The sequence below is a fragment of the Erpetoichthys calabaricus genome, chromosome 1 (genome assembly GCF_900747795.2).
Source record: "Erpetoichthys calabaricus chromosome 1, fErpCal1.3, whole genome shotgun sequence".
Taxonomy (NCBI): Eukaryota; Metazoa; Chordata; class Cladistia; order Polypteriformes; family Polypteridae; genus Erpetoichthys; species Erpetoichthys calabaricus.
In genome coordinates, this window is record NC_041394.2 from 330,660,919 (window position 1) to 330,674,003 (window position 13,085).

The 13,085-nt window shown below is 38.4% G+C and overlaps 1 protein-coding gene across 1 annotated transcript in view; it reads left to right on the forward strand.

Annotated features, from left to right (window-relative positions):
* Nucleotides 1-13,085, forward strand: part of LOC114666459 (zinc finger protein 721-like) — a 72,384-nt gene that overhangs the window by 4,472 nt on the left and 54,827 nt on the right. The window contains exon 3 of the mRNA XM_028821338.2: nucleotides 1,973-2,995. Within this exon, the coding sequence (XP_028677171.2) occupies nucleotides 1,973-2,995 (1,023 nt within the window). The remainder of the gene's footprint in view (nucleotides 1-1,972; nucleotides 2,996-13,085) is intronic.

A 13,085-nucleotide genomic window follows, 5' to 3' on the forward strand; every position in this document is an offset into this window, starting at 1 on the left:
CATATGGTGCTTTTCTGGTAAAACTGAATAAGCAGTAAACTTAAGTCAATAATTAACTCCTGTAAAATGTTTATAGCAATACAATCAAATTTGCCCAATTTTCTATGGTATTCTTAATGCAATTTCTTGTGTAGAAACTGGAATATGTACAATTTTCTTCAGGCCTGCAGCTGTTAATCTGTTTCTGGGTTGCTCCTGCAGGCCCGTCGACCCTGCAGTGTTCTCCATACCTTTGCTCAGGTTTACAGTTCTTCTTTTAGGTTTTGAAGTCTACAGCAATTTTAAGCAAGCCATTTATTTATTTATTTTTGTTGGTGACATGATTTAAAGGGTGTGTGCTTATATATCCATCCATCCATCCATTTTCCAACCCGCTGAATCCGAACACAGGGTCACGGGGGCCTGCTGGAGCCAATCCCAGCCAACACAGGGCACAAGGCAGGGAACCAATCCTGGGCAGGGTGCCAACCCACCGCAGGTGCTTATATATCTCGTGTTTTTATAGTACTTCTCATAATCATGAATCACATTACAATTTAGCACTTTGAGCAATAAATAAAAATTGTACATTTATGATTATGCATGTTCATTTGCATTTCTGCTTTTGCTGTTGAATATGGGGTGCTGATGTAGAGATGTTTTAAAGAAATACTCCACCTAAATCTCATAATTTTTAAAAAAATGTTACTTACCCCTAGTTTGTAGTGGTGGCTGACAGGAATTACATATTGAATATTCAAACTCAATGGGACCCTGCAGTAAACAGTTCTGGACAATGGCAAACAATGTAAAAAATACCCATGGAAAAACAAAAAAAAATCTCACTTAACTCTTGCTACTTAATCCAATATCCATTTATATGGTCAAAACATGCAAAATGTGTTCATTTTATGCTAAAATATTATTAATACTTATGGAAAATTAAGTGCAAACAATAAACAAGAAAGAGGTCTTTCGAACAGTACAGTATGTTTGAATTGAAGACTCTTGACCAATGAATCAGGGGGAGAGGCAGGTCTTCAACTCAGATGCACAGCATTGGCTAATGACATTTCTCTTGTTTACTATGAAAGCTGCCCTTCCAGGAAGTAACTATTAATAACATTTTAGCAAAACAATTGCACACCTTTTACACATTTTGGACATACAAATCTATATCAGACATGTAGATTATACAACATGAGCTACATAAAAAAATATTTATTTATTTATTGTTTCCTTTTTCCCCCATGGATGTTTTTTCACATAGTTTTCCATTGTCCAGAATTGTTTATCACAACCATTTGTTTGATGTGTTTTTTTGATGTGACTTTAGTCTTGCCCTGATGTTCTTTTAGGACAGGAAAGGTTTCTCCTGGCACACTTCCCATGTAGATCAAATTTGTGCTTCCTTTTTCTAAAAGTAGACTCATGCGCTTTGACATCAACAGTGGCAATAGCTATCTGTAGATCCCAAGATTAAATTCTGGGGGTTTTGGATTCTTCTTTCAGCATCTTGCGTTCTGCTCTTAGGCTACACCTGGACAAGTTGGCAGTTATTTAAAATCTTCTCAATTTGTAGATTATCTTTTGGACAGTGGAACAGTTGATTTCTAATTGTTTGGAGATCCTTTTAAATCTCTTCCTAGACTCATAGGTCATCTATACCCCTTTTTTTTTTTTTTTTTTTTTTTTTTTGAAGGCCTCATAGAGCACTTTCAATCTAGGTGTGGTGATAACACATACTTCAACAAAAAAGGGCAAACCAAACTAAAATGTCTAAAGTTTAAAAAGCACAGGCTCTTCCTAGATCCTTTCTAATGATCTAATTATTTACATCTGATTTTTATTTTAGGTATTTGAGGTAGTGATAAATGTAGGGGTATACTTTTTCCTCCTGCAAAATTTTCATTTATGTTTGTTTAAATTATTTGATAGATCTTTCTAAATATCCTCTGTTTACATAAATGTGTGAATAATTGTGTTTCTACAGATTTACAAGAGAGTGGCCGCTTATCCCTGCCTTCAGTTTCCCCAGCCTGTGCTAAATTAAGGCCACAACAGACTCCACACAATGAAAATATGAGGAAACCACCATCTGAAACAGAGACTTTGACACCGGGCATTTTTCAATGTGGTCCTTTGCCTTTTGGGAAACCAACAAGGATAGATACGATCTACTGTCAGAAACAGATTCAGAATACAAATGTGGTCACTTTAAATGTCTGCCCAGAGGAGGGGGCAGTTTTTAAAGGCATATCTAAATACAAAAATAACTGGAGTCATATGATACAGAAGCCATATCGGTGTTCAGAATGTGGCTCTCAGTTTGTAAGAAAGAGTTGTCTTCAGAGGCACACAATGATTCACACTGGAGAGAAGCCATTTTCTTGTCCTGACTGTGGCAAACGATTTTTACGAATGAGTAATCTTCAGAGGCACAAAATGAGTCATACTGGAGAAAAGCCATTTTCTTGTCCTGACTGTGGAAAACGATTTTTACGAATGAGTAATCTTCAGAGGCACAAAATGAGTCATACTGGAGAAAAGCCATATTTCTGTTCTGCCTGTGGGAAGCGTTTTGCATCAAGTAGCAGTATTCAGAATCACACAAGAATTCACACAGGAGAAAGGCCATATTGCTGTTCTCACTGTGGCAAACGATTCCTACGGATGCACTGTCTTCAGAGGCACACAAGAATTCACACTGGAGAAAAGCCATATTACTGTTCTGACTGTGGCAAACCTTTTAAAACCAGTGACAGTCTTCTGACCCACAAAAGAATTCACAGTGAAGAAAAACCTTATTGCTGTTTTGAATGTGGTAAACAATTCTCACGAATGAACAGTCTTCAGTGCCACAGAAGAATTCATACTGGAGAGATGCCATATTCCTGTTCGGATTGTGGCAAACTATTTAAAACTAGTGGGTCTCTTCAGACCCATAAAAGAATTCACACTGGAGAAAAGCCGTTTGGCTGTTCTAAATGTGGCAGAGAATTCTCACGAAATGGGAGTCTTCAGCGCCACACAAAAATTCACATTGGAGAGAACAACAATTAACAGGATATAATTGTGAAGTAATACTCATCACTCATAAAGTAACAACATAAAATAAAGTCAAAGTAAGGATGATGAAATAAAAATATGCTCCACATTTGATGTAATAAACTAACAAAGAAATAAAGCTCCGGTATAGGGAGGGTATTTATTAAAGCCTGCATGGAAGCAGAGTCGTCATGTTAGAAAAATTTCAAACTTTAGTACCATACTAAGATAAGTACAGTATTGAAATTCAGTATTATTTTTGATGCCAAATACAGTAAATTACGTAACTCAATTCAAAACATGTATTTACATAAACTACAATTCTGTATGCATTTACATCTTTACATTGATTAAATTAATAATATAAATTGTAGTCATAAAATTTTTTGTAAAAGGTAAGAGTAAAGTTCTGTAAACAATACAAAGTAATGGAGTTTAAATCCAGTCAGCAGTTTTTCACATTGATAAAAACTAGTACTACAGAGGTAATACAGTGAAATGCTACAAATGTCATTAAATGTTAATTGCATAAGTATTTCAATCTTTTGTAAACTGTATACGTAAAACTTTTCAAACAGACCCTACATAAACATTCAAGTATAAAAAAAACAATGTGGTCTTCTGCAAACAGTTGTTCTGAAAAGTTACACACAAATGGACAACTAAACACACATAGAGCTTTGCATAAGTGCAAACAGAGCACTTTGAGTTTCTGTGTAAATAAACTACAATGTCTTTGCAACTTCCAAAGTTTTTGCAAGAAAGACTGGCATGTTAACTTGCTCTTCTGTGAGGCCTCTGCATGCTTTTGAGCCTTGACAAACTAAATACACCCACTGAAACACACTGGAAGTATATGAGCACTCAGAGGAGTAGCACTACTGTTTATGGCATTGACCACTGAAAAGTTACAGCACTTTACATCATATTTAAAATGTGATGAAATGTAATTTTAAAATTGTACGTAATGAAAGAAAGTATCTATCTAGCCAGCAGCCATACCACATGTACTTTAGAACAGGTCATCCACCTGAAGCTAAGCTTGTTCAGGCCTAGTCAGCACTTGGATGGAACGCCAACCAAGGAAAGCTTGGAGCTGCTGGAAGGGATGTTGGTGAGGCCAGCAGGGGGTGCTTACCTTGTGCTGTAAAAATGACACTGTCCTTCAGATGAGACCTAAAACCGGGGTCCTGACTGTCTGTGGTCATTAAAGATCCCTGGACATCCTTCGTAGAGTGCATCCTGATGTCCTGGCGAAATTGCCCAGCGTGGTGTAGTCATTCTGATTCTGCCCCAATCATTCCCTGTCTCTAACTGGCTAACTGTCTCTCACCACTTGACCACCTAATAACTCATGTGTGGTGTACATATTGGTGCTGTCACAACATCCAGATGGATGCTGCACATTAGTAGTGGTTGAAGTGGCTCCCAACTCACAATATAAAGCGCTAGATAATAAATTATAATTCTTTACATTTATATATCTATTTTTTGGCACATCCTCCAAAAAGGTGTGGTACAGCCGTAGCTGCTGCCATAAAAAGGGAGAAGACATGGAGAAATATTGCTGACAGAATGAATATGTAAGACAGTTAATCAGTAAGTCTGTTCAAATGTTGTGCAGAATGACAACGATGTTGTTACATTGAAATATTATACCTGCTCAAATAAACATTACATTCCATTTTCGCAAAATAATTGCAATTAAAAAGTGAAATGCTTATGAAGTTCAGTGTTAACTTGTCCAAGTTGCTGAAGTAGTACCGTGAGAGATGTTGGATGGTTTTCTGCCTGCATTAAGCCTCGTCATACTGGTATGCACGTAATTTTTAAATCCCAGAAGCAACCCAAGTGCACCTGTGAGCTCAAGGTAAGATTAAATACAAAAATATACTCCAGACAGGTGAGTATTGACATGTCGATTACCTCATTTCCAACAATTTTTAAGGCAGAGACAGACATCATAGGTTATTTTTACTACGTAACCAACAGGATCTAAACAAAAGCCCATAAAATGGGGGGTTTGGGGTGTTTGCATCCCTGGGCTGGCCTTTTACCCTCTGCCTGAACCAGAACAGGCCAGTGAAAGGTGCCACATTATGCTGTAAATATTATATCGTGCAGTAGTTTCAAGTAGATAGATTGTACTTTATTTGTCCCAAGGGGCTTATAGTAAATATTTGTATTATAGGATGAAGATGAGGAGGAGAGTTTCTCATCCACAAGCACACAAACATAGAGGTATGCCCCACATTAGAAGAGACATGATTTTTCCTTCTGCAGTCAGAAATGTCTTGCTTGGTGTGACCTGAGAAGCCACTACATGTCTTGTAGGGTGAAGGCTACAGACACATTTGGATGGTCAGTACACCTCTTTTGTTTGCCTCTAAAACACCCTTTGTGTCTAGCGTAACACATTCATCATACCATAACCTCCACCAATTGACCCAATAGCTGTGGGATTTCTTGCAGCTGCCTATGAGAGACTTCTACACGGTCCATGTGGAGAAATAAATCCAAAAAGGTAACCTCTAGATAGGCCTTACACATCCACAAATCAAACTTACAACATATGATATTGAAATACTGAAACACAAGTTAAATGTAAGATCCTCGTTGCTTTATTTGCTTCCTTATTGTAAACCATGTTGAATAGATGAGGCTATTCCCATAATAGTTTTCTTTTTTCAGAAGAAAAAAAAAATGTCATGAATTGTGGTGGCTGTGTCCTGTTCAAATGCTATGATAAATGTGCCCTGGAGTGGACTTGTCATGGTTCTTTGTTGATATACAGTACAGGGACAAAATGACATTTTTTTAGTGACAGACCAGATTTCACTGAGTAACAAATCCTAAACTAAATGTTCTTTTGTAGTATTGAAACCCGCAATTTTTGAATGTGACATTGTTTTAAATTATAAAAAAACTTTAAGAAGGAAATAGGAAACATTCAATTTTGTATAAGTTTTTTTTTTATTAACTAAATAAATACATATATTTGGAAACCAAAAGTGAACAGTATGTACATTCATTAGTATTCATATAAAAAAACAAATATGTAACAGGTAAATAACAACAGAAAGTAAATCCGTACGAAAAATGTGTAATTTGCAAACACAATTTACTAGAAATAAAATGAGAATATTAAATGTTTAACAATGGAGTTACATTAACAATTAAAATATAAGCAGGAAAGAAACAAGTTGTTACTTGTCCATTTGAGATGAAACCTTTGCAAAAAAAAAAGATTTTAAAAGTGAGTTATACAGCTCATCAAAATTGGGGTGATTTATAGTGATGAGCAAAAGAGGCAAGTTTCACAAAGCTGACACTAAAATTCATTTCACATGCAATTTTGCAGTTGCGAAATGCAAAGCGTACTGAAGAGTTTTTTTGGGTGGAAAATGAGGAATACCACTCTCTAAAGCCATGAAGTTAAGTAAAATCGGTCCTTGCAGCGGCACGTGCTAAGTTCATATCCTTATATCCTTTATGGTTCCCTTCAGAGTAGTCTTTGGGTCAGCACCTACATACTGTGCGTGTGTTTTTTAATATATATATATATAACCCTCAGTTCTGTTTTGGACTCGGTTTTGTGCATATCAGTGCTGTATACAATTTTACAACTGCAGCCAGGATAGCAATTACACGGGTGGCTGCCCCAAAACTTTGTGACAATATATATCTCCAATGTCTGTCCATTTTTCACAAGAGAACTATTTAACGGATTTTGATTGGGTTTTTTTTCTATACTTTGCTTGAACATTCCGGTTGATTTTGTGACTTCTCTTATTGCACTGAGTATCATAGTTCACTTGCGGTACTGATTTATTTGTGCAAATCCAAGAGAGAGGCTGTGGGCTGAGGGGAGAGGGAGGCATAAAATTAATCAATTGGTGCTCAAGTTAGTTGACATGCTGTCTGTGACATACACTTCAATAAATACTTCTTTAGTAAACGATTTAGTTATTTATCCTACAGAATTTTTAAATTCCATTAATCCACCTGGCCTGCTGCCCTACAACTTAGCATTGAAAGTAGGAGCACTGGTTATACTTTTGAGAAACTCGAGCCCACCCAAACTTTGCAATGGTACCCGTCTATAACATCATAGAGGCGAAGATCGTCACATGTGGCATTGGCGAGAGGGCTTTAATCTCTCGCACTCCTCTAATTGTGACTGACATACCTATTCAATTCAAGAGATTACAATTCCCAGTAAAGGTTTGCTTTACAATGTCAATTAACAAGACCCAGGGAAAGACACTCAAGTTGGCAGGGGTTGTTCTTCGCTCAAAAGGCTTCTCGCATGGTCAGCCTTATGTCGCTTTCTCACGGGTTAGTTCACCAAGAAACCTATATGTCCTCACCCCTGATAAAACCAAAAATATTGTATATCAAGAGGCCCTTGGATAGGAAACATATCAATATAAATTGTTCTGAATACAAATTACATCTTTTTTTTATTGATTTTAAAAGTTTATCCTGTTTCACTACTCTGTGGCAGAGCCTCAGGGGACAGCTAGTGTGTGTGTGTATGTGTGTGTGTGTATATATATATATATATATATATATATATATATATATATATATATATATATATATATATATATATATATATACACTGTATGTATCTCGGCCAAACCTGATTTTAGGACAAACTAGTTTAGAGTAGGCCAAGCCAGTTTGTCTAAAGTGTGACAGGATGAATTGGTTTGGCCTAGTCTGAACTAGATTATCCTGTAGAGCAGGGATGTCAAACTCCGGGCCTGAAGGGCCGCAGTGGCTGCAGGTTTTCATTCTAACCCTTTTCCTAATCCGTGACCACTTTTCACTGCTAATTAACTCCTTTTCCCTTCATTTTAATAGCCCTGTTGTTAGGGAGTTAGATCTCTGAATTTATTGTTTCTTCATTAAATGACAACCAAACAGAAATGAGATGTGAGATGAGCCAACAGATAACCAGCTAAATTGGAACATCAGACTCCAACCAATTTCACTCCAGCTAATCTCTTAATGAGAAGTCAATTCTTGCTGTTAATTAAACTCGTTATTTAATTCCTTGGCTTGTTGCTGCTCTCTTTCTGCCACAGCAGACATTTCCAAAAATGTTGAATTTTCTGTTTTTTTCTAAGAACACCGTTCAAATGTTTTGGTGACCTGAGAGACCAACCTTACTGAGACCACCTTCACCTTTTTTTATTTTCAGATATTTTGTGATGGGCACAGGTCAGATGGTCATGTGGCGGCTCGTATTGTGTCTCATTAATGTTTGCCTGCTAATTAAGGAAAAAGGGGGCCTGAGTCACGTTAATTAAAACTAAGGGAAAAGAAGTTAATTAGCAGCAGAAACTGGTTACTAATGAAAAAGATGGTTAAAATGAAAACCTGCAGCCACTTCGGTCCTCCAGGACTGGAGTTCGACACCCGTGCTATAGAGTAAAGTGTGATTGCAGGCCAAACTAATTTAGATTAGGACAAATCAGTTTATCCTGGGAGCTCAACATTGATTTCAGACCAAACCGATTCATCCTATCAGGCTTCAGACAAACTGGCTTAGCCTAGTCTAAACTAGTTTGTTCTTAAAATTAGGTTTGGCCAGTAACACACACATGCATACATGTGTAGCATTAAATCTCAATCTAGACCCTTCATGTGTAGCTCCTGGCAGGTGGAATGAGCTGCACGCCTTCATTTGAAATTTTCATTCCATCTCTTGTTTGGTTTATTTCTGTTTTGTAAACTAATAAGTATAACTCGCTTGTATTTTTGTTCTGAGCTCTTCACTTGTGATGATCAGTTCTGTATCCTTGTCCTGTTTCCAAACAGTACCCCAGACTGATACTTACTCAATAATGTTAACCTCTTTTAAAAGTCTCTTTAAACAAAATCAACTGCTAAGCAAATAAATGTAAAGTAAGTTTATGCCACTCACTCCCATCACAATGGATGAGTGCAGAATGTTTTGGTTTTTTTTTAACATATTTTAAGAGGAAAAGAGGAGGTTTATGGATGTGGTGAGAGAGGACATGCAGGTGGTGGGTGTAACAGAGCAAGATGGAGAGGACAGAAAGAGATGAAAAAAGATGATCTGCTGTGGGAGCAGCCGAAAGAAGAAGAAGATTTTCCACACGAAAGCATACTAAATGTGCACCAATATGCACGGTACAGTGCTTTCTCTACAGGAAAGCTTAGTACACAGAAAGCTACCCTCCCCGTTACCTAGCAACTGGTCTATCCTCATTGGGGATATGCATACTTCCAGGGATCAAGCCCTCCTCCACACTAGACATCATTATTTAAATAGGAAATGATAGGCAGAAACATGCAGAATGAATGTCAGGAACTAAATGCCTTTCTTCTTGAGTAAATGGGACAAATATAGCAAAATGCAATTATTTGTGAATTCTATGAAGCAGCAATGTCTTAATTTCATGAAAATATGAGGGAAATGCTTCCTTTGAAACTTTAAGTCTTTGCGTACTTTTCTTCCACAGAAAGGGGGCATAGATAGATAGAACTCAGTGTAACAAAGAACACCATATCCCATTTTGGCCTTCTCCAACAACAAGCCTCTTGATCTTGACATGAATGTGCCACTAACTTCTCATTCCTGAAGTACAGTTTACCTGGAAGTCATGTTTGAGTGGCTCTACAGAGCCTGTCTCCACAAAGTTAAAGAGGCAGTGTTCCACTGGAAGTTGATGTTGCTGGGCCTTGAAAGGTCTAGCCTTGTCAGGTGTGGATGGCAGGTGGGACTTCCTGTTGGTACCAACCATGCTAATTCAATATTGGTGATCAAAATGCAAATACTCAAAGAAGTGTAAGGGCAAGCAAGACTTGTCTTGCAGAGGGAACTGACTGCACAGGGTGACAGCAGCTTTTAAGAAAAAGGGAGATTTAAAAGAGTTGAAGTATTTAAAATCATACAAGGAATTAGTATAGTGGATCGTAGCCATTATTTTCAAAATGCTTCACTGTGTACAACAGGTTTAAAGGGATTCACACAAAGTTCTTGCTGATCGGTTTTCCGTTTGATTGCATGTGGCAAGTTGAAAATTCATCCCTCCATTGCTTCATATGTCCACCCTGAAAGCACTACTCCCCGCTAAAAGCCATGCCACTTTACTTGTCTTTTGTAGCCTTCATTTTAATGTTAGCAAGTCAGAGGCAGTCGGTGCCACAATCCCACAAAATCAGTCACCTAGTATGACATGACCGGCAGCTCGCCCCAAGAAACTCAAACATTTTGAATTTTGTCTTTAGTCATAGGAGTAGCCTCTGTGTGCATTAGAGTTGACAAGTCATAAGCAAAGAATATAATGCAGTGGCAAGGAATGAGTAACATGGGTGTTTTGGACCTTACAAACATCTGTCTGATGTCTTGTAAAACACATGCCACCGCAGAATGAAAAAAAAAGAAAAAAAGGGCCAAGACTTCATCTCAACTTGTCAAAGCTGTTAACAATTCATGCAGCACATTATGCCTACCTCATAAAGGAGTGAGGATTGCAGGTTGTTACACAGTCGGTAAATTAGACATTCTCCACAATGTTCAGTGTTTTTAAATTGACATGGTTTGGTAATGAGATCAGCAACAGCAGTTGGGAAGTCTGACAAGCCTAACGACTAAAAGTCATGAAATGTGACATCAGCTTTAGAGGAGAGGATTCCCACGAAAGATAACAATGCAGAAAGCCACAATGGGGCAGTATTCTCCTTTAAAACAGAAAGGGATGTGCAGATCTTATCAGTACAGCAACAAAAAATCTCACCTTACATTATGTCATAAAATACCCAATACCCACAGGGGCAGTACACACTGTGTCTCATGAAATACATCAGAGTAAGAGTCACTACCAAACTATATTCAACTATTTAATTAACAGTTGGTTACACTCCAAAGAAACATTCATAAAGAAGAAATGAATGAAACAGAATTAGAGAGAAACTTAGGATTATTTGACTACAGTCATGTTTCAGATTCTAATACAGGTGCAGGTACCTGACTATATTCAAGATTCAAATTCTGATACAGATGTTACTGGTGGTGATGTGGAAACTCCATTCATAAAACTATGCAACTTTACAGAACGTAAACACATCTTACATAGCATGTGGTAAAATATAACAGTCATTTCAAAACATTTGTTAAACAATAACTGGTGAAACGTAAATAAAAATGAAGGAACAACACACTTACTTTTACAAAAGGAATGTGCCAAATCTCAACTCATAAAAGATATTTAGTAACATAAAACTAATCCCACAAGCACTCATTTTACACTGACGCAACATCAGAATCCCCAGGCACCTGGAAGCAGGGCTGTGGAGTCAGTACAGAAAACTTTCTACTCCAATTCCGACTCCTCAATTTATGGTACCAGTGATTCCAACTCTCCATCCATCCATCCATTTTCCAACCCGCTGAATCCGAACACAGGGTCACGGGGGTCTGCTGGAGCCAATCCCAGCCAACACAGGGCACAAGGCAGGAACCAATCCCGGGCAGGGCGCCAACCCACCGCAGGACACACACACACCAAGCACACACTAGGGCCAATTTAGAATCGCCAATCCACCTAACCTGCATGTCTTTGGACTGTGGGAGGAAACCGGAGCGCCCGGAGGAAACCCACGCAGACACGGGGAGAACATGCAAACTCCACGCAGGGAGGACCCGGGAATCGAACCTGGGTCCCCAGGTCTCCCAACTGCGAGGCAGCAGCGCTACCCACTGCGCCACCGTGCCGCCCCGACTCCAACTCTTCTGTTTGTAATTAGACTAATATATTTACTATGTTGATTTAGACCACACAACATCTTTATCTACTCTATATAACTCCTAAGCCTAAAAGTGTAATGATTTTACTGTATGTGACGTTTTTTGTCACGCTTTAAATCAGGCTTATTTTAAAACCTACATATATATGTTTGGTATCATTCTTTTCAGAATTTATCAAACTTTAATGTGATGTTGTTAGATTTTCAGATTCTTATTCCATTTTGAAATTATAAACTAAAATATCAAGAAGTCATGTCCCGCAAGACAAGACTTTGTGCCAAGACATTTAACCACGCCCAGGGCCAGAAACTAAAGACAAAGAGTAGATGACAAAGGCAGCTGCTGTACAGGCTTTTAAATGTTCGAAGCGCTGCGTGAGATGATGATGATGATGCAGCAGCAGCAGCAGCGAGGAGATTAAAAAAAAAACTATTTGTTTCCCATTGTATCACAGTTTAAGAGGGGATTTCGAGAGGAGCAACAGGGTCTCTTTGGGGTGCATTCAGACCCCCTCTTCAAAACGAGAGTGGCAGAGATGTGAAGTGGCTGGCGCGTAGTGTGCCCCGGGGAGAGCAATATATATAAAATCCAATGTCTATCTGTCTGTCTGTATGTTTGTCCGCTTTTCTCAAGCGAACTACTTAACAGATTTAGATCTTTTTTTTTAATTCTAAAATCTGCTTGAACATCCCAGTTGATTTTGTGACTTGTCTCATTGCACTAAGTTGCATAGTTTGCTTGCAATGCCAATTTATTTGTGCAAATCCTAGACTGTGGGCTGATGGGAAGGGGGCGGGGCCCTCCTCAGTCACACACCAGCCTCGGGGCGCGTACCTTACTTCCACTTAGCGAGCAAACGAGAGAACTACTTAACGGAGTTAGATTGGGTTTTTTCCCATAATTTGCTTGAACATTCCGATTGATTTTGCGACTTCTCTCATCGTGCTAAGAATCATAGTTCGCTTGCAAGGGCGATATATTCATGCTAAACTGAGACAGAGGCTGCGTGCAGTCAGGAGTAGAGAGCTGGGCAGGTTTGGAAGTGTAACTTGCCTCTGCTTAGCTAGCGATACCTTTTTGTTTATTGATTTTAAAAGTTAGTCCTGTTTCACTACTACGTGGGCAGAGTCGGGGGGAATGGCTAGTACAAGATACAAGGCATTTTATCACTGGCAGTGTGAATCATCAGGCTGCTTTTTAGTACCATATAACCTGTTAAAGTCCAAGTTTAAAACCATAGCAATGTTGCTGTGGTTTACATATACTGAGTAAC